The sequence below is a fragment of the Apodemus sylvaticus genome, chromosome 16 (genome assembly GCF_947179515.1).
Source record: "Apodemus sylvaticus chromosome 16, mApoSyl1.1, whole genome shotgun sequence".
Classification (NCBI taxonomy): domain Eukaryota; kingdom Metazoa; phylum Chordata; class Mammalia; order Rodentia; family Muridae; genus Apodemus; species Apodemus sylvaticus.
In genome coordinates this window covers 35361489-35387299 of record NC_067487.1, presented here as the reverse complement: position 1 = coordinate 35387299, position 25811 = coordinate 35361489, and the positions used below count along the sequence as shown (strand labels likewise).

The window sequence follows — 25811 nt, the reverse complement described above, 5'->3', positions numbered from 1 at the left end:
CATTTATTCAGGGAGGTTATATACACAGGAGGTTATACTACACTAAGAAAACATGTGATCCAAGAGGCCGAGACCATTACTATAATTTAACAAATAAATGACAGCAGTGGGGAGGGGGGAGTTAAGTGAAAGACAGAGGAGAGGGAAGCATAAATCAGATGTAGAGTACACAATAAACACTGCACTGTGAGGATGTTATCTAATCAAATCCTCTTATCTAAAAACAGGGTAGATCCATCCCATAAACAGTCACCAAACCCAGACACTATTATCGATGCCCACAAGTGCTTGCTGACAGGAGCCTGATATAGCTGTCTCCTAAGAGGCTCTACCAGCGCTTGAGAAATACAGAGAGGGAGACACTCTCTCCCAGCCATTGAACTGAGCACAGGGTCCCCAATGGAGGAGCTAGAGAAAGGACCCAAGGAGCTGAAGGAACAACAATATGAACCACCCAGTATCCCCAGAGCTGCCAGGGACTAAACCACAAGTGCACATGGAGGGACCCATGGCTCCAGCCATGGATGTAGCAGAAGATGCCCTTATTGGCCATCAGTGAGAAGAGAGGCCCTTGGTCCTGAGAAGGCTCGATGTCCAAGTGTAGGGCACTGCCAGGACAGGGAAGTGCCAGGACAGAGAAGTGGGAGTAGGTGGGTTAGTGAGCTGGGGGAGGGGTGGGGATAGGAGTTTTTGGAGGGGAAATGAGGAGGGGGGATAACATTTGAAATGTAAACAAAGAAAATATCTAATAAAAAAAAAAACCAGGGTAATTGCACTAACATCCTATGTCCATTACTAGCCACAGTGTTTATGCCTGGGTAATTGAGAGGCTTGGATAAAAGAATCTTGAATTCAAGGCTAGCCAGGGCTACATGGTGTGTGAAAACCTAGCCTGCAGGGCTGGAAAGATGGCTCCTGGAAGCATTTCTCAGCAGTTCACAATATGGGTTAAATAACTCATCTAAGCCATCCCAGGACACTCTCTCTCCTTACTTCAGACACTAATGTAACGACAGTGTAATGTTACCTAGCCCCTCCTGATCACTCTCTAACCAAACTGCAAAATATTAAAGTCTTAAAGAGTATGTATGTATCTCTCATTTCTGGATGATCAAGCCACAAAAACAGAAAACACATGGCAAACACAGAAAAGTTGTGGGAATGAATAAATAATTTTTCATTTACAGTGAAACTTTGGGATTGCTGGTTATGACCATAAAGAGAAGCATATGCTCTTCTACCAGGTCAGTCCACTCAGAGGCAGAGGATAACAATTCCGCAAAATGAAAACCTTGTTAGAAAATGATTCTATCACAATTTTATACAGATCAAACCCTGCCACTGCAGAGAGGTGCAGGCAGTTTTGGGTTGGGCTGTGCACCTCTGAGAGGTCGCTACAGTCTATTACTGCAGGAGAGTAAAGAAGGCAGTTAGGAACCAGAGGCAGCTGAACATCGACAAACAAGCAGTTGGGAATTTTCAGTTTACTTTAACACAAAGATACTACTTTAAGACTTAATATTTTCTGAGAAGTATTATACATAACCTATTTCAGAGGTGAAAACATTCCAACAAAAATTCAAAAACAACAAATAGGTCCAACAAATGGATTTGAGGTTTTCTCTCAATTGAATGTTATAGGATATTCCTGTATCTGGCAATGAGTTTAAGCAAGAAAACATGTGTAAGTGCTAAGAACTGGAAGAGCATTTGAAATATTTCACATAGAAAGGAAATTATCATAACCCACATCTCATTTCATAACTAATTACTTAAAAGAAGAAACTACTATAGTCTGCCTCTCATTTCATAACTAATTACTTTTTAATCATTCAGCAAGTAGAAATACCACTGCAAAAAGAGAGCTGGTATGAGAATTATTTCATTTAATTCAATGCAGAATTATGTGCCTATATATAGACAATTTCTAACACCAGCAAAAAACTTAGACCACAGAACTTCATATTTACATTAGGAGTGAATTAAAAGTATTGTTTATATTTAAAACCAATGTTTTACTGGAAATCAAGTAGGGTATAACTCAAACAAAGCCCAGATAATTGGCATAACTTAATCATCTAAAATAGTAGCAATCCATCTTTTTGGAGCATATCACTTCGTGACTGTACTTTTTCCAGAACTTTTTACTAATGACTTTGAAATATGACTTAGTGTGAAATTCACAATTACAATAAAATATTTTCAAGATTTTCCTGCCAAGGAACATCACAGATTAAATTACTTCAGTGAAGTAATTTATTATGAGAACTCATAACAAAAGCTACAATGTTAATGGAAAAAAAAAAGAAAAGATATTACTTCGTGTCTTGGATCGAGTTTAAATACCACCTAAAGGGTTGCTTCCAGGCTCTTAGTTTCACCTCAGACAACACCAGTAAGCACATCTGGGCTAGCAAAGGCAAATCTTTTTTTTTTTAAAGATTTATTTTATTTTTATGAGTACACTACAGCTGTCTTCAGACACACCAGAAGAGGGCAATGGATCCCATTACAGATGGTTGTGAGCCACCATGTGGTTGCTGGGAATCGAACTCAGGACCTCTGGAAGAGCAGTCAGTGCTCTTAACCACTGAGCTATTTCTCCAACCCCCAAGCAAATATTTATTTAGAGCATCCTACAATGTTTTCAAAAGATTTGCAAATCATACTCATTCAGGTTAAAAGTCAAAAGTCAAGAACGTTGTATAGTATAGCTGTATGCTATAAGCCATAATAAAAAGAATACTTGGAAACAAGAAATCAGAAAGTAAATCCTAAGATAACTCTGAGGAGTTGGTAAAAACTGACTTAACATTCATTCATTAGTCATACATTCACTTAACAAATACTAATCACACGTTATGCATCAAATACAAAAGTTAAAGTAAAAATCCAGAAAGAAAGCTTCTACTCCAGACCCAGAGCCAAACATTAGTGGGGGGGGGGGGAGCGTCAAATAGGAGATCTCCATCAGGTCCCTAACCCTGGATCCCTCCCCTTAGAGCTGAGGTAATCCTGGCAAAGAGAGGGGGAGGAATTGTGGGATCCAGAGGAGAACAAGGCCTGCCACACCTAAGCAGGGCTCACAGGGGCTCGCAGAGACTGAAGCAGCGATCACAGAGCCTGCGCGGGCCTGCGCTAGGTCCTCTGCATATGTTATGCCTGTCAGCACGCATTTTGGTGGGACTCCTAACGATGGGAGAGGGAGCGTCCCTGATTCTTACACCTGCTCCTAGGACCCTTTTCCTCCTGCTGGGTTGCCTCCCTCAGCCTTGACGCAAGGGTTTGCGCCTAGTCTTGCTGCATCGTGTTATGCTGTGTTCCACTGATATCCCAGAGAGGCCTTGCTCTTTTCTAAAGCAAAACATAGGAAGAGGGATCTGGGGAAGAGGGGATGGGGGGAGGGACTGGGAGGAATGGAGGGAGAGAAAACACACACGTACAGATGTACTGGGCTCTACTCACTAGAGTCAATGCAGCACTCAGCTTTGCTATGCCTGATGGAGCGGCGGTGCTTAGAGAACAGGTGTCGATATGTCTTTAGATAGGCAGAGGTTCTCGAGAATGTGGTGTAAGAGTTAATCTTAATTTCCAGCTTAATACACTCTAGACTCACATGGGAAGAGTCTCCGAGAGGGACAGCCTAGATCAGGCTGGCCCGCAGGCACACCTGTGGAACTATCTTGATAGCATTAGTTGAAGTGGGCAGCACTGTTCCGTGGCTGGGCCTGGGGCTGTGTGACACGGGAGAAGGTGACCTGAGCACAAACAGGCATGCACACAGTTCTTCCTGTTTGTTGACTACGGAAGCCCGTGACAGTTCCTAAGCCACTGTGACCTCCCCACGATGACAGACTGTGGACCTGTGAGCCACAGTGAACCCTTTCTCCCCTAAGCTGTTTGTCAGGATACCTTGTCATGGAACAGAAAACAAAACTAAGCACGCTAACACTTCTATTTGTGTGTTCCTTCTCTCTGCTTTGCACACTCAGCTCTAAGTCGCAGTGAGTCACAGCTCCTTCCTACACCCGTCCCACCCTCACTCAGGCCCTCCTGATGCACAGTTGGCCGTCCTTAACTCAGTCTCTGTTCTCTGCCACAGACAAGACCCACCACAAACTACTACTGTGAATGACCAACAGGCACTTTTAACGTCACTAAGTACAAGCCTCCGAGCGCTTTTCAGTTATAATATTTGTTTCTAAGACAAGACCAGAAAAATGAATAAATAACTTAGTCGACCGATGAAGCAGATAGGCTAGAAATCAAGTTTAAATCTCCCTGGAGGCACAGTGGTCCTAATACATCAAAACTTTACACTCATTAAATTCTGAGCACTGTTCATGACTCCTTCCTACTCCAGATTCACTAATTCAATGATGAAAAAGGAGTCTCCTCTCTAATTCCCTAGTTTTCACATATGAAAACACATAAGACACAGGAAAATATTAATGTTATTATGAATAACTAATGTAGTATTAAAGGACTAGGGAGTAGATAGCTCAAGGAGTAGGAGTAGTAGACACAGGAAAATGTTAATATTATTATGAATAACTAATGTGGTACTAAAGGACTAGGGAGTAGATAGCTCAAGGAGTAGGAGTAGCCCTTGCTCCTGGCTTCAGTTCTCAGCACTCATGGCGGCCTACAGCAATCTGCAACTCCAGCTTTACGGGACCTGATGTTCTCTTCTGACCTCTGCAGGACCAGAGACTACTCCGCCCACTCCTTCAGGCCAGTGAGGAAAGCAAGAGCCTAGACCTCTGCCTGCTGAGACTCTAATCTGGCACTATCCGGAGAGCTCTCGAAAACAGATCTTCATGCCCACTGGCTGGCAATGAGCCCCTGTCTGCACTGGTAACCCCTCTCTGTCTTGTGATGTAAGCAGACCTTTTGCAGATACTGGAATGTCACCTCTACTAGCAGTGAAGCATCCAACAGCCAGGGTGACTAGAGGGCACTTTAAACGGTCCTGGGAGGGTCAGGACTCCCACCATCTTCTCAGGGGAACACCGCAGCCCTTCTCACCGGTGAAGTGAGGCTTGCCCTCCTACCCCTCCTGGGCTCAGCAAAGGACATGTTGGCCCTTGTCCAGCCTCCATACAGAAGGTTCCCACCCTCTATCTTCACTCCACCAAAGGAGGGCCAGACGAAACCAGTTAAATACAAGATATATGTACGGTGCAGAGAGCAAAACATTTTGAAAATCTCCATTATACATCCAAAAACCAGGAAGATCTCAGAAAGGAATTAAAAGGGAAAAAAAAGTCAGCCAACAGCCGGAAATACTGAGGTAACAGAGACATCAGAATTACCAGACAGGCCAGGCAGTGGTGGCGTATGCCTTTAATCCCAGCACTTGGGAGGCAGAGGTAGGCGGATTTCTGAGTTTGAGGCCAGCCTGGTCTACAGAGTGAGTTCCAGGACAGCCAGGGCTACACAGAGAAACCCTGTCTCCAAAAACCACAAAAATAGAATTACCAGACAGATTTTAAGGCATCATGATTAAATAATAATAATAAATAACAATAAACATAAAAAATAAAAAAAAAACTCAGCAAAGAAATGATATGATTAGAGGCATTGACTTGAAAAATACAGCCACAGAAATGTCAAGCTCAGGGTACAAGCTCAACAACAAAAGGAAAATGGTGAGAAGAAAGGGCCCATAAGCCAGCAGTAAACACAACTGAATGTCAACCTAACAACACAATCAGAAAGAGACTTGAAAATCTTGGAAACTACAAGGAAGAGTACCTTTGTGTAAGGTAAGTCTCTGGAAGAGAGGAGGGAGAACTGAAAAGTTCTCTAAAGAAATAATGACTGCAGAAGTCCACTACAGAGCGGGCTCCAGGCCAGATTCAGCCACACAGTAAGACCCTAGCTCAAAAAAGAAATAAGATAAAAGTAATGACTGAAAACTTCCCAAGCATAAAAACAAGTTAAAGACTGAAGAAACTGAGTAAAACCTATACAAAATAAAATTAAAGAAATCTGTATCTACACATATCATAACTAAATTTTTCTTTAAAAATACAAAGTTAGGGAACAACCAATAAAAGGCCGTATCAGTGGGGCAATAACCACTGGAAAGATGGCAAATTGCTCACACAGAAGCACAGAGACCAGAGAATACAGCATAACTTTGGCATGCTAAGAGGATAGAAGTGTAGAATCCTATCACCAATGAAATCAAAACAAACCATAGCAATCAAACGGGGCAGAGCACAGCCATAAACCCACCCACCTGGAAACCTACAGCAAGATCATGACAGTGAGTTCAAGGCCAGGCGGGACAACTGAGCACGACTGTGTCTCAAAATGAAATGACAGGCTAGGGCTATGGCTCAGCGGTCGCTTCTGCCTAGCACACAGCTGTGCTTCCACTACCCAATACCATGAAGGAGAGATGACAAGGAGGAGAAGAGACAGGGAGGGGAGGAAGGAGAGATGGGGAGGAAGGGAAAGATAAGAAAAGGGAGGAGAAGTAAGCGGATGGAGGAAGACAAAAAAGATGAGGAAGACAAGGAAGAGAATGTGGAAGAGGAGCAGGAGGATGGAGAAATAAAGACCTAAGGACGGGTGTCCCGGCAGACTTAGGCAAAAAGAATGATTAAGAGAAATGTTATGAACAAAGTGACAAATTGAAAAAGAGGAGGGAGGGAGGAAGGGAGGGAGGGAGAGAGGGGGAAGAAAGAGAAACAGAGAAGAGAGAGAGAGAGAGAGAGAGAGAGAGAATGTGATAGAAAGATGGCTCAGAAGAGAAAACCCTTGATGCACAAGCCTGAGGACCTGAGTTCACATTCCCAGAATCCACAGAAAGCTAGGCATGGCGGCACATGTGTAATCCAAGCCCTCCTGTGGGGAGGTGGGAGGCAGAGGAAGGAGAATGCCCAGAAGTTCAGGCCACCAGCCTAGCACAGTGAGATCAGCACATACCCAGTCTCAGCAAGGCAGTTATCTCTGACCTCTACACGTGGCAAGCATACATATGTATACATATGCATATCACACACGCGCACATGCACACGCGTGCACATAGCATCGTAGTTGTCAGAATTTACAAGAGGCCAAATGGGGAGCTATTTAATGAACACAGTTCCAATCTTATAAGATGTAATGACTTAGCTATGTTCCAAGACATTGAGCAAATATCTGAAACCACAGACAGCACAGAACTGCATACTGGAATGCCTCCCCGCCAGGAGTAAGCATTCACTACATTTACTACACACTAACTGACTAATGGTCAGTAGTTGTGTTGTGTTGAACAGAGAGACAATTCACCTCTCAAGCTTAGTGACACACGATTTCACCATGCCAACCAAACCACTGCACATACAAAATTATGAACTGTTTATTTCTGGAATTTTCCATTTAGTATCTTCCAATGACAGGTGACAATGGGTAAACCAACCACAAAAGGCAGGACCACAAGCAAAGGCAATTGTTTTTTAATTGACTAAATACTTGAACACTAATCCTAAATATTTTCAAGTGTTGCAATAACTGTTAATCAAGCCTCAAAATGAACAACTTATCAAATGTTTTAAAGCCTCTTTAAGAAGGCAAAGTTAACATGTCAAAAACATTGCAGGAAGGAAAAACAGTTTCCTCTTTGATCCCACGGCTTGTTCTGATTGTTCAGTTAGGAACAGTCCCAAGCTACCTCTAAAATTAGTTTCAAGCCATTTTGCCCTATTACAAGCTGCTCTCTAGGAGCACATTACTCAGTAATACAACTTTAGAATACACAGCTGAATAACTTTCTTTTTTAACTAGAGTGAAGTTATACTAGTGAATAAGTAGTATAGTTCATTCTTACTTTTATTGGAAATTACTCTTTTCATTATTTTAAATTTTTCTTATTTTTAATAAGGGGAGGCGGGCATGTGAATATATGTTTAGGTGTTCACAGAGTCCAAAAGACTCGGATCCTGGGAGCTAGAGTAACAGGTGGATGTAAGCCCCATGAGTCCCTCTAGAAGAGCAGTACATGCTTTTAACTGTTGAGCTATCTCTTGACCTCTGGAAATTATCTTTTAAAAACTCTACAGCACCAGCACTCTGGGAGGCAGAGGTAGGCGGATTTCTGAGTTCGAGGCCAGCCTGGTCTACAAAGTGAGCTCCAGGACAGTCAGGACTATACACAGAAACCCTGTCTCGAAAAAAAACAAATCCAAAAAAAAAAAAAAAAAACCCTCTACAGCAGACTGGAGAGATGACTCGGTGAGGACAGGACGTGAGAGGACGTGAAGGCTTGTGAAGGCTGAATGAATCTCCAGCCCCACATGGTAGGCACCTCACAACCACCTGTACCTTACTCTCAGGGGTCCAACTCCCTCCTCTGATTTTCATGAGCACGGGGCATGCACATGGCACACTTACATACAGGCAGAAAAGGACTCATAAAATAAGATAAATTTTAAAAAACTGTACAGCATCATAGAAACAAAGATTACATATTTTATATCTGTACATCAAAACACAATGGGAGGGGGCTGGACCAACGCCTCAACAGTTAAGAGCACTAGCTTCTCTTCCAGAGGACAGCCTGTCATTACAGTTCAGAGGACCTGACGCCCTCTTTCAACCTCTGTGAGCACCAAGCGTACACATGATATGTGTATACATACATTCAGGTAAATACTTGCACACCTAAAATAAAAATAAATAATTATTTTAAGAAATGGCAGGTAATGAGCCAACCAAATGCATAACTGTTAGGATATGCGACCTGCTCCCTGGGACATGGTTCACAGAGAGATCTGACTCCCTGGCAAGGGATATTGTCCTTGGACATAGACATGTGCGCCGTGGCACGTGTATGCCTACACCCATACACACAACATATAAATAAATGTAAAACACAATAAATAAGTAAATGTAAAAAAATATTAAAGACAGCAAGGTACACAGACTTCAACTACATAGCAAATATGAGGCGGGCCTAAAGACTTTATCTCCACAACTAACAAAAATCAGTGCGAGTGCTGTCAGGAAGCAGAGGCAGGCAGATCTTTATGAGCTGGAGGCCAGCCTAGTCTATACAGTACGTTCAATTCCAGGCAGCAATTATACATAGTACAATTCCCTACATAGTAAGGCCCTGTCTCACAAAAAAAAAAAAAAAAAAAAAAGTGGAGATAATATAGATATATAATACAGACACTTTAACCTGCCAGTGACCGGTGGCTGACTGTCTGAAGCATTACATCTTATGTCAGTGAAAATCAAGACTATACCACTTGCCAGGCAGTGGTGGCACATGCCTTTGATCCTAGCACTTGGGAGACAGAGGCAGGCAAATCTCTGAGTTCCACGCCAGTCTGGTCTGCAGTGCAAGGTTTCTGTTTGTTTGTTTGTTTGCTTGCTTTTGGATTTTTTTGTTTGTTTGTTTTAAACCACCACCTTTTTATTTTTAAAAATTATTTATTTATCATATGTGAGTACACTGCAGCTGTCTTCAGACAGCACCAGAAGAGGGCATCAGATCTCTATGGATGGTTGTGAGCCACCATGTGGTTGCTGGGATTTGAACTCATGACCTCCAGAAGAGCAGTCAGTGCTCAGCCATCTCTCCAGCCTAGCAGTGCAAGTTCTAAGACAGCCAGAGCTACATAGAAAAAAACTGTCTCAAAAACCATGTAAAAATATATATATATATTATGCCACTAATTTATTTATTTAATGGAAAAAAAAATACTGATTCTAGTCTACAGTGTGCTACACTGTGAGATACAAAAGAACACACCCCCCGGAATGGCATGGCAACAGCGAAATCACACCATGGAGCCATGCTGCTGGTCTTGTTCTTGTGTCGTACTCACAATCAGCTTCATCTTAGCAACAAATGAAGCAAACAAATGTTCTTCAAGACAAGAATCAAGGTCTGGAGACAAATTTTAGCAAGTTCTACTGGGACAGCTTTTACACAGGTGTGCTAGTCTCTAAATTTGGAACTTTAGAAATAGAAAATTTGGATTGGAGAGATAGTTTAGTCAGTAACATGACCGCCACACAAGTCTGAGGATCTGAGTTCAAGTTCCCAGCATCTGCCTTTTAACTGCTTAAGGCAGGGCGAAGTGCTGTGTGCCGACAATTCCACAACGGGGAGATGGAGCTAGGGCTTCCTGACCACCTGGTACAGTGGAATCTTCCAAAGTCTTCTAGTTTGCACACCCACACAGCGAGGCAAAGACCAAAGAGTGTTTGTTCTACTTGACTTTCAAACATTGTGCTTACACCTACTGAACTGAAGGGGTGATAGGTCAGCTTCCATGGGCATCTTCTTCAACATGCAGAAGCATCAGAGATCATCCTGTGACTTCAGTTCTTTAGGAACAGTCACTAGTTGAAAAGATCAATTCATAACACAACTAAAACAACTGAGACTGAGAACCAAGGATAACTTTTATTACACTAAATCGAGTTCTGGAAAAAAAAAAAAAAAAGAAGAGCAGCTACTGCCAATACCACCTTCACTGGACGTGGGGCTTAACCCATAATATCAACACATAGGAGGCTGAGGCAGGAGAATCATAAATTCAATGCTAGCCTCAGCTACATACCGAGACCCTGATTCCTCACATCCAAAAGAAACCTTTTAAGGTAAAAATTAAACAGAAGTAGCCAAAAGATGAGCACACTGTAGCTGTCTTCAGACACAGCAGAAGAGAGCATCAGATCTCATTATGGATGGTTGTGAGCCACCATAAGGCTGCTGGGATTTGAACTCATGACCTTCGGAAGAGCAGTCAGTGCTCTTAACTTCTGAGCCCCCTCTCCAGCCCGATATCTTAACCACTGAGAATAAAGGAACTGGTGAAATCCAGACTGGTGAAGTGGCTGAGTGAGCGAGAGCTAGACTAGGCAAGTAAGGACCTGACCTTAAAGCCCATATTAAAACAATCTGTGACCTAGCACTGTGAGACAGAGATGAGAGGGCCCGTGGGGACTGCGGCCTGTAAGCCTAGCTCCAGATTCAGAGAGAGAGAGAGAGAGAGAGAGAGAGAGAGAGACAGACTGACTCAAGGGAATAAGGTGACACATGACAGAGCAGAGCACACACACACAAGTGCATATACCAGACACCACACACACACACACACACACACAGAGTTAAAACAAACAGAAGAGGGAAAAGGGGAAAATAAAGGAAAGTCCCCACTATGCTGGCACATTCAATAGAAGGTTACAAGATGATTGTTGAAAAAAATAAGATTGCTCAGAGGCAGGAAGGACTTGAATGGATAAGAAAGGGCTTAAGATGGCGTTTGCAAGATAACTGTGGCAGAACCAGTGCGGGATGATAAGGCTCCTGAGTGTCTCTAAGCAAAACTGAGAAGAGACCAGATTTGGCATGATTTAGTGAAATACCTAGAGAGAAGTCACCAGTCGCAAGAAGAGCCATTCTCTCATTTGACAGTATTTCTTGAGGGCATGCTCACGTACCTTTATGGCCACTGGAGAGACAGTGGCCCGGACAATGTGAATGCTCGGTCTGGGTAGAAAATTAATGGGCCAGTAGTCAAGAACAAGGCCATGGCACTGTAAAGCAGTAGCGAGCAGTAGGCTGAGACGTCACTGACATGAACTGCAGTGGAAGCAAAGGCCCAAGTGAGGCCAGGGACACCAAAAGCTCTGGGCATCCTGCCACGTACAGGACAGACAAAAGCAAAGGCTCCACCTGGAACATTCTGGTGGCTTAAAGAAGAGCAGAAAGGCCAACGTAGCTCTAGAGACATGAACAGACAGAAGAGAACGGAGACAAAGTCTAGACTCTCTGTAGAACTCAAGTCAAGCAAGACCTCAGAGGCCAAGGCAAGGGACAAGCGACAGGCATGAGCGAGAGGATTTAGAGTAGGGATGTGACGAGACGAGACTCACATTGTTTAACTGCGATGAGAGAAATGAGTGCTATTTGACCTTAAAAATAAAATCGTGACAAAAAGTGCTTATATGCTAGCAAATCTTATCCTAAATAAGAATCTGTTAACTAAAAAGCTTTAAAATGAAATTTAAGCCTATATGCTTTAAACTGGTCCAGCATTTATCTCATTTATCTACACATCACTTGTGACAGTTTAAAGAAGTTATTACTTAACGAAGGTCTCTTTTAGGCATGGTGGTAACCAGTAATCCTACGTGGGAGAGAATGGGGAGATTCACAAACTGAAGGCCAGACCTGGCCTTAAGAAAAAAACAAATCACTTTCTCTTCCTCTATAAATAGGAGACAATTGGAAATGAAAATGTCTCTCCTTCCCCCTAGTGCCCATCTCAGAGAATGAGGCCTTCAGGCCAAGCACAGTGGAGTTACACCGAGTACTCTAGAGGAAAGCTTCTAGCATCCTCTGCTGACAGAACTTTGCAGGTGTAATGTTTTTAAATATTAACTATCCTTTGAAGTTAAGTCAGTAAGCTTCTTCACGTTGTTTTAAAAATAAAACAACTCTTCAAAGTCAGTTTCAAATTCAACTAACCAAAAGCAATACTAAAACAATGGGCCTGGCAGACCATGAGGAGGGGCGGGCATCGCCCAGAATCCAAACTGAAGCTCACTTGGTGGCAGGGAGAACCACCGACTCCTCAAGGTTGTCCTCTGACTCGAGTGCTTCTGCTTGCACACATGTATACACACACCATAGTTATAAGTAAATTAGCTTTGTCTAGAACAGCAGAGGATGGCAGTCACCCAGGGCAGCCCTGCCACATGTGGCCACCCTTACTCTGCTTCTGAGAACTGTTTCACTGTCACAGCACCCTGAACACTGGACCCCACCACTTCCCATCCTCCATCCTTTCTTTCCTATCCATGGGGAGGAGACTGACTGATACAGGTGGTTGGCAGTGACGAAGACCAAGGGAGTGAAAGGCTTCAGACCAGATGACAGAGAAGCACAGTGGTGGCCCAAACTTGGACTGTCTACCGCAGAACGTGCCAGCCACGGAGTCAGACAAAGTTCATGGAAAACAGGTGTTCACTGCTCAAAAGTCACTGTTACATTCAGCCTTTAGTTACAGTCATAAAACTCAAACTGGCCATTTTCTGTAGTAATGTGAAACAGGATAGCAATGGAAACCTGAGGACAATGAAACCCTCACTAATTCCAAAGTCTCCGTTTCATTACTTGTGGTAACCTCCTTCGCCTTATAAAAAAAATACGATCATGTACTAATGGGAATTTTTAAAAAGTGATTTTTCAATTCTTTTCTCTGACATGTCCCATCTGAACTGTTGCTGTTTATTCAATTCGGAAAAAAAATAAAAATAAATCCCCAAATCCTATTCAAATGAACAATTACCACTCAGCTCCACATAAGAAAGATGAATGAAGAATGCGTGAAAAGCAAGTTTGCCATTAAAATCAATTAACACATTACCATTCCAAGTGCCTTAGCACAAACACTCGCTGGCTACTGAAGGAAATGCACGTAGTTAAGAGGGCTACAGATGTCAATCACAGGGCACAATGTTTGCCCAGCATGTCCAACGAGGATGTCAGATCCAAAAGAAACTCCAAAAGGCTATCCAAATATCCAGAAACGGCTCAACCAGAGGACTTCTGGCAGCCAGATAAAAGCCAGCATTCCTTAGGAACTTGTGAAACTGGTTCCCATCTACCAAAATAAGTCATTTCCCTTACAGGGACATATGGTTACCTGTGGTGCCTATTAGCACACCAAAGCTCATGCTGGCCTCCAGATGCCTCTGGCTGTCTTCTCCCTCGAATCTACAATAAAAACCTTTCCCTTAAAACACACCACAGAACAGTCAGGTCTTCAGTTTATACAGAGGCCCTGAGTTCAATTTCCCCTGCATTGAAGAGTAAGAGAAAGCCAGCCACAGGGGTTCAAAGCTATGATCATCAAATTAAAGGGGGTGGAGCTTTTCCATGTCCCAGGGCAGTGTGGGCTGACACAAGGAGAAAGGGCAATGCACTGACACTTTACTAGTGCAGTCTGTAGCATCCTAGTGTGGTCTGTAGCGTCCTAGTGCAGTCTGTAGTGTCTTAATGTAGTCTGTAGTGTCCTAGTACAGTCTGTAGTGTTCTAGTGGAGTCTATATAGTCCTAGTATGGTCTGTAGTATCCTAGTGCAGTCTTCAGTGTCCTAGTGCAGTCTATGCAGTCCTAGTGTGCTCTATAGTGTCCTAGTGCAGTCTGTAGTGTCCTAGTGTGGTCTGTAGTGTCCTGGTGTGGTCTTTGGTGTTCCAGTGCAGTCTGTAGTGTCCCAGTGCAGTCTTCAGTGTCCTAATGCAGTCTGTAGTGTCCTAGTGCAATCTGCAGTGTTCTAGTGCAATCTGCAGTGTCCTAGTGCAGTCGTCAGTGTCCTAGTGCAGTCTGTAGTGTTCCAGTGCAGTCTGTAGTGTTCTAGTGCAGTCTGTAGTGTTCTAGTGCAGTCTGCAGTGTCCTAGTGCAGTCTGTAGTGTTCCAGTGCAGTCTGTAGTGTCCTAGTGCAGTCTATACAGTCCTAGTATGGTCTGTAGTGTCCTAGTGCAGTCTTTGGTGTTCCAGTGCAGTCTGTAGTGTCCTAGTGCAGTCTATACAGTCCTAGTGTGGTCTGTAGTGTCCTAGTGCAGTCTTTGGTGTTCCAGTGCAGTCTGTAGTGTTCCGGTGCAGTCTGTAGTGTCCTAGTGCAGTCTATACAGTCCTAGTGTGGTCTGTAATGTCCTAGTGCAGTCTGTAGTGTCCTAGTGCAGTCTGCAGTGTTCTAGTGCAGTCTGTAGTGTTCCAGTGCAGTCAGTAGTGTTCCAGTACAATCTGCAGTGTCCTAGTGCAGTCTTCAGTGTTCTAGTGCAGTCTGTAGTGTCCTAGTGCAGTCTGCAGTGTTCTAGTACAGTCTGTAGTGTTCTAGTGTGGTCTGTAGTGTCGTAGTGCGGTCTGCAGTGTCCTAGTGTGGTCTTTGGTGTTCCAGTGCAGTCTGTAGTGTCCTAGTGCAGTCTGTAGTGTCCTAGTGCAGTCTTCAGTGTCCTAGTGCACTCTGCAGTGTTCCAGTGCAGTCTGTGGTGTCCTAGTGCAGTCTGTAGTGTTCCAGTGCAGTCTGTAGTGTCCTAGTGCAGTCTGTAGTGTTCTAGTGCAGTCTTCAGTGTTCTAGTGCAGTCTGCGGTGTCCTAGTGCAGTCTGTAGTGTTCCAGTGTAGTCTGTAGTGTTCTAGTGCAGTCTGTAGTGTTCCAGTGTAGTCTGTAGTGTTCTAGTGCAGTCTGTAGTGTTCTAGTGCAATCTTCGGTGTTCTAGTACAGTCTGCAGTGTTCCAGTGCAGTCTGTAGTGTTCTAGTGCAGTCTTCGGTGTTCTAATGCAGTCTGCAGTGTTCCAGTGCAGTCTGTGGTGTCCTAGTGCAGTCTGTGGTGTCCTAGTGCAGTCTGTGATGTCCTAGTGCAGTTTGTGGTGTCCTAGTGCAGTCTGTAGTGTTCTAGCATGGTCTGTAGTGTCCTAGTGCAGTCTGTGGTGTCCTAGTGCAGTCTATAGTGCCATAGTGCAGTCTGTGGTATCCTAGTGAGGTCTGTAGTGTTCTAGTGCGGTCTTTGGTGTTCCAGTGCAGTCTATAGTGTTCTAGTGCAGTCTATAGTGTCCTAGTGCAGTCTGTAGTGTTCTAGTGCAGTCTTCAGTGTTCTAGTGCAGTCTGTAGTGTTCTAGTGCACTCTGCAGTGTTCCAGTGCAGTCTGTGGTATCCTAGTGCAGTCTGTGGTGTCCTAGTGCAGTCTGTAGTGCCATAGTGCAGTCTGTGGTATCCTAGTGCGGTCTGTAGTGTTCTAGTGCGGTCTTTGGTGTTCCAGTGCAGTCTGTAGTGTTCTAGTGCAGTCTTCGGTGTTCTAGTGCAGTCTGTAGTGTTCTAGTGCAGTCTTCAGTGTTCTAGTGCAGTCTGTAGTGTTCTAGTGCAGTCTGCAGTGTTCTAGTGCACTCTGCAGTGTTCCAGTGCAGTCTGTGGTGTCCTAGTGCAGTCTGTAGTGCCATAGTGCAGTCTGTGGTATCCTAGTGCAGTTTGTAGTGTTCTAGTGCGGTCTTTGGTGTTCCAGTGCAGTCTGTAGTGTTCTAGTGCAGTCTTCAGTGTTCTAGCGCAGTCTGTAGTGTTCTAGTGCAGTCTGCAGTGTTCTAGTGCAGTCTGCAGTGTTCCAGTGCAGTTTATGGTGTTCTAGTGCAGTCTGCAGTGTTCCAGTACAGTCTGTGGTGTCCTAGTGCAGTCTGTGGTGTCCTAGTGCAGTCTGTGGTATCCTAGTGCAGTCTGTGGTGTTCTAGTGCAGTCTATAGTGTCCTAGTGCAGTCTGTAGTGTTCTAGTGCCATCTGTAGTGTTCTAGTGCAGTCTTCAGTGTTCTAGTGCAGTCTGTAGTGTTCTAGTGCAGTCTGCAGTGTTCCAGTGCAGTCTGTAGTGTCCCAGTGCAGTCTGTAGTGACCAGCACTGCTGTGGCGCTTCCCTCTCCAGCCCTAGCCATCAACCTCACTTTACAAAGGGCAGTGGTTAGGACACAAGGAACATGATTTCACCCCATTCTTCCTTAGGGTAGCGCTCGCAATCACTAACTACTACACAACTGTGCTTATTTAAAGAAGGCAATCCTGGTTCTTACAGAAATATGTTGACTTACGTTTCTATTCTCTTTCTTCATTTCCTATCTCTGAAAGGATAGGATTGGCTCAGGACACCCCAAGATCAAGTTCTCAGTACAAAGGAGATTTATTTGCCCCAGAGGAACAAAGAACATAGAATAAGAAACAAGGCCAGGAGAGAGAGAAAGAGTGAGAAGGGGAAGGGAGCGAGGGGGGCGGTGTTAGTCCAAGAGTGGGGGGCAAAGGGTTGCCTCTGGATGGAGAGGAGCCAGATGTGTCCCACAGGAAAATGACAGTTTATAAAGATACAAGGGGAAATCCCCGTGTTAGGATGAGGTGTTTTAATTGGGCATGTTAATTAGGTGAACTAAAGGGGACTTTTGATTGCTGGACTTCAATACTTTGATAGCTGGACCTTAGTGAGCAGCCTCAGGAGAAGGACGTGGCCAAAGTGAGGGAATGGACCTTGGTGGCTGTGCTCTAAGGCAAGACAGAAATCATGGGGAAGATGGGTGAGGCCCGCCAGAGCCATGTTTGCTGTCATCAGCTGGCCAGAGTCTGTCACCCTCTACCTCCATTCTGCGCATGACCACCAAAAAAAAAAAAAAGACAGAGAGTCATAAAAGTAACATGTTTAATATGAAAACATTCAACTCCACTTGACCCCACTCACAATGGGCTGGTCCCTCCCACATTAAGAAAATGGTCTCCATACTTGACACCCAGATCTTACCTGAAGCTCCCTCCTCTCTGATGACTAGCTTGTGTCAAGTTGACAGAAAACTAGCCAACAGGAAGGGGAATGTGAGACAAACTGTTAATCAGCATGGAAGATGGGAACGGGGCACTGAGGACTCACTGGGATCCACTGGAAACCAGCAAATTCCTGTCGCAGAGATCTAACAGGCTAAGGAGCCTAGAGTCATGCAGGGCTTCTGTTTTAGCCTATTCTGATGAAAGATGCCGACATGTCCATAAAAGAATTGGGGACTTAGCTGCATGTTAGTTGTGGAAACAGTGGGCTAACCATAAAACCTCCTTTAAAAAAATGTTAATCAAATTCAACTGAGGGAAAGTTAAGCTATTTACTGCTATAACGTGTTTCTTTAAAGTGTCACTTTCCCTAAAGGAAGCATTTACAATGCACATTCTCTATTAAGACCTCTTACTGGAAATTCTTCTGTAAAACAAACACAACAAAACAATCTCTGCCTTCATTTCCCAAAGAAGTATTTCAATGATTTTCCAAATGAAATAGACACATATCTAATTAAGCTTAACTAAAATCTTTGCTGAGGCTAGCTGTGTGGCATATTCCCACAATTCAATGAACTGCAAAAATTGCACTTCATTTCTCAAGAAAATAAGCAAAATGCAAACCAGACAGACATGAGAATTCACATTAAATTCATGCACGCTGGTATAGTAACCAAATCTAAGAGTCTGAAGATTGGTTTAGAAGCCACAAACTTTGTTTTTGGTATTTTTTGTTTAAGACAGAATCTCACTATTTTGCTCAAACTAGAGAGAGAAAAAAAGCGTGCGTGCGTGTGTATGTGCGCACGTGCGTGCGTGCGCGCGTGCGTGCGTGTGTGCATGAAGATCAAATCCACACTAGGCAGCCACTCTAACAACTGAGCTGCAGCCCCAAAGCCGCTGCCTTTTCCTTCATTTCTATACTAAATGACTCCATTGTTCTTGTACATACATTTTAACAATCTTTTGTTTCTTTGGAGAACATAGCTTATGTTCAAAAAGCATGAGTAATATCAAATAAGCAAATTACATATAAACATACACACAGAGTATGCATTATAAAAAATTAACAATGACTAAAAATTTTTAATCCAAAGCAAAGATCTACAACAATGATAACCGAGAATCAAACACTAAGTATAGGCTTATGCTTGGGGAATAAACTCTTTACCGACTATCAACCATCCTTTGTGTGAAAAGCATTAAATTTTAGCTGGAATCTTGGCTTCCAAAACTGAATACTATACATCTCAAATAGAAAAGGAGAGGTTCAAAAAGGCGAGGTAGCCTTTTTCTCTCTTCTGTCCTCCTGCTGACGATCTACAAAACTCATGACCATAGCGTGAACATCCATCGTAAAGCTCAAATGATGATGGCAGAATTTAAAAGGAGAAAAAAGTAATTATCTGCCATGTACTGAACCTGCAAACTGAACTTAATGTCTGACCCATAGGGAAAGAAAGTAAGATTTCTGTCTTTGTCTGTCTTTGTTAGGCCACTGGCAGCCAGGTCAGCAATGCACTACCGAATAGAACAGGCTAGCTATTGGCCACAGACTAGCTTCAAGGGACAAGACATCAACAAGTAACGTTAATACTGTGTACTAAAGGGCAAATCTACCTTTGAATGGCCAGACAAAAGCAAGAAAAAAAATCTCTGTAGAGAAAAAAGAAAATAAAAAAATATGCACTGGCTGTTCAGCAGCCTTTCACACACTGAAAAGTCTCTTGCTTTCCCTCATATTCACGCACATCAGATATTAGATTTACTAATGCTGAGTGTCACTGTGGTTATATAATATAATATCTGAATTTCTAAGTCTCTGAACTTCATGTTATTCAATCAAAATGCTGCAATCTAACCAGGCTACTTAGTTCCTTCGGTTTTAGGTAACTAATACTGATTAATAATTCCACTCATTTCAGCTTTGTTTCATTAACAAAAATATCTAGAAGAGCAAACAGTAACATGAAAGCTAACATTTCAATCCTAATTATAAGAGGCTATCTGTATAGCACCTTTTTGTTGTTTGGGGGTTTCTTTCTTTTTTCTTTTTTTTTTTTTTTTTTTGATTCAGTGTGTGTGTGTGTGTGTGTGTGTGCTGTTTTAGAGACAGGGTCTTACTCTATAGTTCTATGTGGCATGAAACTCACTGCACTTAAAACTCCTGACCTTCCTGACTCCATTTCCCAAGGGCTAGGGCTATAGGAAGCCAGAAAGGTCATCAAGTCTCTTGTAACTAGAGTTACAGATGGTTATAAGTGCTGGAAATAAAATCCAGGTCCCCTAGAAGAACAGCAAGTACTCCTAACAGTTAAGTCATCTCACCAGCCCCTAGAAAAATCTTTTCTCTAACAGAGAAAATGTGCCAATGATGGCAAAAGTTTGGTGCCACCCCCTACCCTGCTGCCTCACCCAGCAAGGGCACAGCTTGGTTTCTAATAGTCTGAATTAATTTTATCTTCATGGGTCTACTTTTCTCTTCATTCTTCCAAGTCTGTGCTTTCTTATATTACTGTATCAAGTCATTTGGAACTAGGTAAGAAGTGACCATTCAATGGTACCTGAGAGTTATCCCACATTCATACTCCATGTTGTCCCGCTGCGACTTTTCATCTGTTCTACAATTTGAACTGAGATGCTTTCCTATAAAATATAGCAGTGCGCTGAAACTTCCTGAGCACCAAGAAGCTGGAGCTACGCTCAGGAATCCTTGGATGAGGTTTGCTCTGCACTGCTCCGTGCCGCTCCTAGGTAGGACTTATGCTAGTCACATGACTTGTGCTATGGAGAGTTTAACCCTGCAGCAGCAAGATGACAACCCCACAGCAATGGGTCCAGCTAAGAGGAGTCTACACAAAAGAAACGACATTGAGTTTGATCATAGAAGTGTTGAACTTAGAAGATGGAACACAAATCTTAAATAAGAACATGTTTCATGAGTAGTCAGAAATTAGATTGTAAGTTAGACTGTACAATCCTACCCTTGGCTGCCAGGAGTGAGCATGAGTTATGAGTGCAGGAGAGCAAGTGATAGGGAGGTAAGGAGAGGGCCTTAGGCCAGACATGGCCGAGAACTAGGAAGTAGGAGCAGGATGTGAATACCCCTGGAGTTTGTCTGCCTTGTGTCCTGTGTGTCTCCCATAACTAGAAAGTGCCTGCCTCGTAGCAGGGGCTTGATTAAACAGTCAAGGGACAGGCAGCAAACCTAAAGCTCCAACAACAAAAGGCAGAGTTTCAAGGCACAGGCCAAAGTGCTCCCCACTGCAAACATGGTAGAATAAGACCTGAGAAAAGATCTTGGGAATTAGATTTTTCTCTCTTAATTCTGTTTTGTTTTGCTATTGGTTTATGTTGAAATAGCCTTGGCTTGTCTGGAATGCCCTATGGCCAGGCTGTCTTCAAACTCAAAGCAAGCCTGCTAAAGTTTCCCAAGTCCTGAAATACAGTGCATACCACGACAGCACACTGGATTTGCATACTCAGAGCATTACTGACCCCTGTGAGGAGTCTTCATGGCAAGACGGAAGCTGACAGCACAGACTCAGAGATGAACAGTGAAGTCGGAAGCAGTTGCTGCTTCAGAGACATCTGGTCTGAGAAAAAGGTACTTAGAGGGTATCTTGAAGACAAAAGCAGACTACAAAGACTTCGGTGTGCTCACAAGTTAGGGCCAAGAGGAAATAGACAGGAAATGGCAGAACACAAAAAGAAGAGCAGAAGATACAAAAGCTAGATGGTGTGATGGAAACACAGAGAGAGCAAGTAAGGACTCAAAGGGGTTCACGGAGTCCAGTGTTCAAGCAACGGGACGCCCAATACACCCTAACCGTGAAAGCGAGACACATCCTGGAAATACAGTTCCCTGCTCAGGGGACAGGGAACGCCTTTAATCCCAGCACTCGGGAGGCAAAGTCAGGCTGACCTTTGTGAGTTCAAGGAGAACCTGGTCTACAGAGTGAGTTCCCAAACAGCCAGAGCTACATAAAGAAACCCTGCCTCAAAAAAACAAACAGGAAAAGAACAATAACCAAAATGATGATGATAATAATAATAATAGCTGTTATCATCATCATTATTATTTCTTATACTTTTACTTATTATTACCTTAAAACAGTTTTCTGAACCAACAAGTACAAAACTCTAGACTCCAAGTACAAATGAACAAGATAAAATTACTTCTAAGGTCAGAAATACTTGAACTCAATATTAAAATGCAGGCCAACAACTGCTACCCAAAGCCAGGATGGAGCACACTTAATCTCAGCACTCAGAGGCAGAGAGACAGGCTTATCTCTAAGTTCAAGGCCAGCCTGGTCTACAGAGAAAGTTCTCAGGATAGCCAGGGCTACACAGAAATACCTTGTCTGAAAAACAAACAAAAGAATGCAACACAAATCATCTATAATGTATATGTGAAATTATCCATCTATATTCTATAATAATGTTCATGCTGTCCTTTGGCTATAACTCCATTTCCATTGTTACTTGACCTAAGAAGCTGTCAACATTCCAGATATCTGAATTAATGAGAAAATAGAAAAGTTATATGTTCACTTAGAACCTTAAACACAGCATGAAGTTTCTACTCATCACAAATGAAACTCTATCATCTGAAAACTGAAAGCCTTCATCTGAAGGTAACATAAATCCTGGGACTCTAAGAAAGCCTCTACAAGGTTACATTCCCATTTCAACATCTTCAAGCTAACTGCTCAACCACCCTAACTCTCATCCACCCTAACTCACCCACTGCCCTAACTCTTCAGAAATTCTGTGCTATGAATCAAAAAGACAGAGAAGGAAATAAAACAGATATAGGGAATTCCCCAACCCCATTCTGTCTCCTCTGTGGGTCTGCTATGCCTCCCTTGATACTAATACGCTTTGCATTACCATTAAGTGTGTACTTTAAACATCCAGCTGTCACACGTCACTAGCAGTCCTGCTTGGACCGCCATGTAATTTTATACATTTGTAAAACAGTTAAGAACAGCTTAATCTTACAAATGGACTTCTGAAGCCCTGAACTTAACCACACTTTGGCTTTGCAGCACAGCAATAATTTGGGCTTAATCACACATCAGCTCCAACGCAAAGGCCTGTTCCTCCTCATAACGTTCCCCATAATCTAGTATTGTGCCCTGTGCCTTTGTTACTTCCAGTCACTCTTGCTAGACTAAAACCTACCTCAGACCACCCCCCCTAACAACATCAGCAGATACAAGGTTCAATCAAATTCTGCTCCCGGACAGCATATCTATCTTCATGCTTTCTGGATTTGTTCTAATCGGCCTCATCTTCTTCTCTCATAAAAACATAGCCCTATGTTTTCATCGCATGACATCTCAGCACCGTATTTGTACCTACATACTGTAGCATATGTGTGTATAATATCCTGCATACTACAGCATGTGTGTATAATATCCTGAATGCTACAGCATGTACACATGTGTAATATCCTGCATACTACAGCGCGCGTGTGTGTGTGTGTGTGTGTGTGTGTGTGTGTGTGTGATCCTGCATACTCCAGCATGCACACATGTGTACTATTCCTTTTCCTCCTCAGCCTTGCAGACCCCTGATGGTCAGCTCAGTCAGTCAGAATAAGCCCCGTACTGGGTACCGTAAGCAGCAGGAACGTATTCCACACAGTTCTGGGCGCTGGAAGGCTATAGTCGAGGGGATGTCAAGTTTGGATTCTGGTGACCTGCGATATTGTCAAACAGCTGCTCTTCCGGGGCTCGGGAGGGAGGTAAAAAGAGATAAGCAGGCACTGCCTGGTGTCTCACATTCGCTTGTCCATTTATTTTGTTGGCAGGCCTCACCATGCAACCTAGACTAGAATTCTTCTGGTCCTTTCCTGAGGACTAGGAACTAGGCCTACACTATCCCACGGCTGGATGACTCTTCATAGAAGAACATCATTTCTAGGGGCTCTTTTGATACATTTTAACATGAACTACTTCCTCAAAACCTCACCTCTGACCAGATACAAACATTCCTTCCATTACAAGCCCCTGTCTCTCATGTCACAGCATGCCACGATTTAGTCCCTCTTCACCTCGGTTCCTCAGAAGTCCATGTTTCCACAGCACTTTATGGCCAGACAGTGTGGAGGGTCTGACTGCCTATGGCTGCTGACAAAGAAAGTGCTCGACGACGGTGCCCGTGCTCAACAGCTGAGTCTGCTTTCTGGTGTTACTCACACCATGCTTCCTACTCACGCCCTCACATGTCTGGGTCATCGTCTGACACCGCGCTTGCCCTTCTCCCCCATAACCCTGTCAGTATTCATGTCACACATCTGCAAACACCTCAGATGCACGGAGATTAGGGACTGCCAAGTCTTCCTGAAGGGCACACTTCCTTTCCCACCAAGTGAGGTCAATCTTATCACTAATTATAATGACTAAAGATTATTTGGTGTGAATTTTGCTTACTGTGTTTCTGCTATATCCTTCTGTATTTCTCTACTTTTAACCTTTCATTGTAATTATATTTTAGATACATCACCAATAATATCACCGAACCGTAGAATCGTTCCCAGTTCTGTAACTCTGAGAAATGTCTCAGGTTATGCGTGATGATGTAAGTCTGCTCACGTCTATTGCTGACACATTTGAATTGAAGCCTGTCATTTTATCCTATAATATCCATTTACCAAAATCTGCTACTTTTCCTTCTTCTACCCTTTACTAAATGTTTCCGAATGACGTGTTGGGAGAGTGACGCTGTAAATGACACGGGTAGGATGCTATATTTTCAGGAGAGAATCTGGAAACGGTAATAAAATCAGCTAAGGGCTAAGGACCTAGCTCAGTGACAGAGGGCCTGGTTACCATTCAAAGACTGTAGGTTCAAGCTCTTATCACCACAAAACAAAACAAATTTAAAAACTAACCAAAAAGTCCAGCCTGGTCTACAGACTGAGTTCCAGGATAGCCAGAGCTACACAGAGAAACCCTGTCTTGAAAAACCAAAAAAAAACAAACAAAAAAAAAAAACAACAACAACAACAAAAAACCCTAACCAAAAATAAATCTGCTTTAAAAAAAAAAATAATTTATCACATCCACTTATTTGCATGCTGTGCACTCTGTGCATTTAGAGGTCAGAGGGCAACTTTCAGAGTTGGTTCCCTCCTTTCTACCATGTGACCCTAGGGATGGAACTCAGGTCATCAGACTTGGAGGCCAGCACCTTTTCCTCTAAGCCATGTCAACAGCCCAAGCCTGACTTTCACACTCAACAGGTGGTGGCTACCCTACCCATGACTGGCAATTTGACAGGAAACTGTTCTCTATACTACTTTAAACGTACAACTCCTCCGAATTCACACAAAACTTTTGAATACTTACATCCTCTTCTCCTTCACCCTCTAATTCGTCGTCATCGTCGTCATCATCTTCTCCTTCTTCACCCAGAGGTGGAGGTAAAGGGCCAAGGATATCTTCATCCACAGTGTCAGCTGGTTCTCCTACCATTTTGGGGGGTAAAGGAGGGCCGATTAGCTCATCATCAGATGAGTCAGAACTGTCGTCACTGTCACTGCTGCTTGTGTCCCTGGAAACACAGAAACAGACACTCTTTCTTCTTCTGCTGCGGACCCTTCCCAACCCCAGGCATCTCTGCACACGGCACCAGGCTCTCAGGAAGCCCGACCTCTCCAATAGTGAGTGAGACTTTCAAATACGTACATTTGAAGTACATCTGTTGATGTAGTGCATCAGTTGATGCACTGTTTATGTATTCCTTTGTCTTGGCTGGCATGCTGGTTCACACACCTTTAATCCCAGCCCTCAGAATATAAAGATAGGGCTGTTTTTTGTTTTTTTTTTAATGCAAAATTATCTGACCACTGAAAACACTAAACTGAAATGTTGATCCCTGGCAGCTACGCTAAGTTAACTACATTAACTAGTTCAAAAATAAGCACTAAACTGAGAACTAAGCTGACCCTCGTTCATCTCACGGTCCATCATCTAAGGCTAACACTCCGATAAAATCTGAATGCAATGTGTTAGCTCCTCATTCCATGTCTGGCTTTTTACTTCTAATGTCAAACTTTTTTTTTTAATTTAACATATTTTCAGTATTCTGAAAACCAAAGTCCATGAAATTCTGATTAAAATGCCTCTGATAGAAAACAAAATACGTTCCATGTTCCATGTTTACTGTATCCCTTGACTCAGTGTGGTGCCAAAGCAGGAGCCTGACAAATAGTGCATAGGGCAGAACAGCTCAGAGTCATGTCCCCCACACCCACCCCGTCCCTTCTCCCATGGCAATTTGGAGCCAAACACTAACTGATGTCCACAACCAAGTTTAATTTATGAAGTAAATTCATAAGCAAAGTTCACTACTTTTACTATGACTGTTTGTTTGTTTTTGAGACAGGGTTTCTCTGTGTAGCCTTGGCTGTGCAGGAATTTACTCTGTAGACCAGGCTGACCTCAGAACTCAAAGATCCACCTGCCTCTGCCCCCTAAGGGATGGGAATAAAG

General features: G+C 43.3%; 1 protein-coding gene across 1 annotated transcript in view; it reads right to left on the bottom strand.

Moving 5' to 3' along the window:
• The window catches only part of Wdr70 (WD repeat domain 70), a 232460-nt gene that overhangs the window by 192138 nt on the left and 14511 nt on the right, over positions 1–25811 (bottom strand). Inside the window, exon 5 of the mRNA XM_052159690.1 lies at positions 24666–24870. Coding sequence (XP_052015650.1) covers positions 24666–24870 — 205 coding nt within the window. The remainder of the gene's footprint in view (positions 1–24665; positions 24871–25811) is intronic.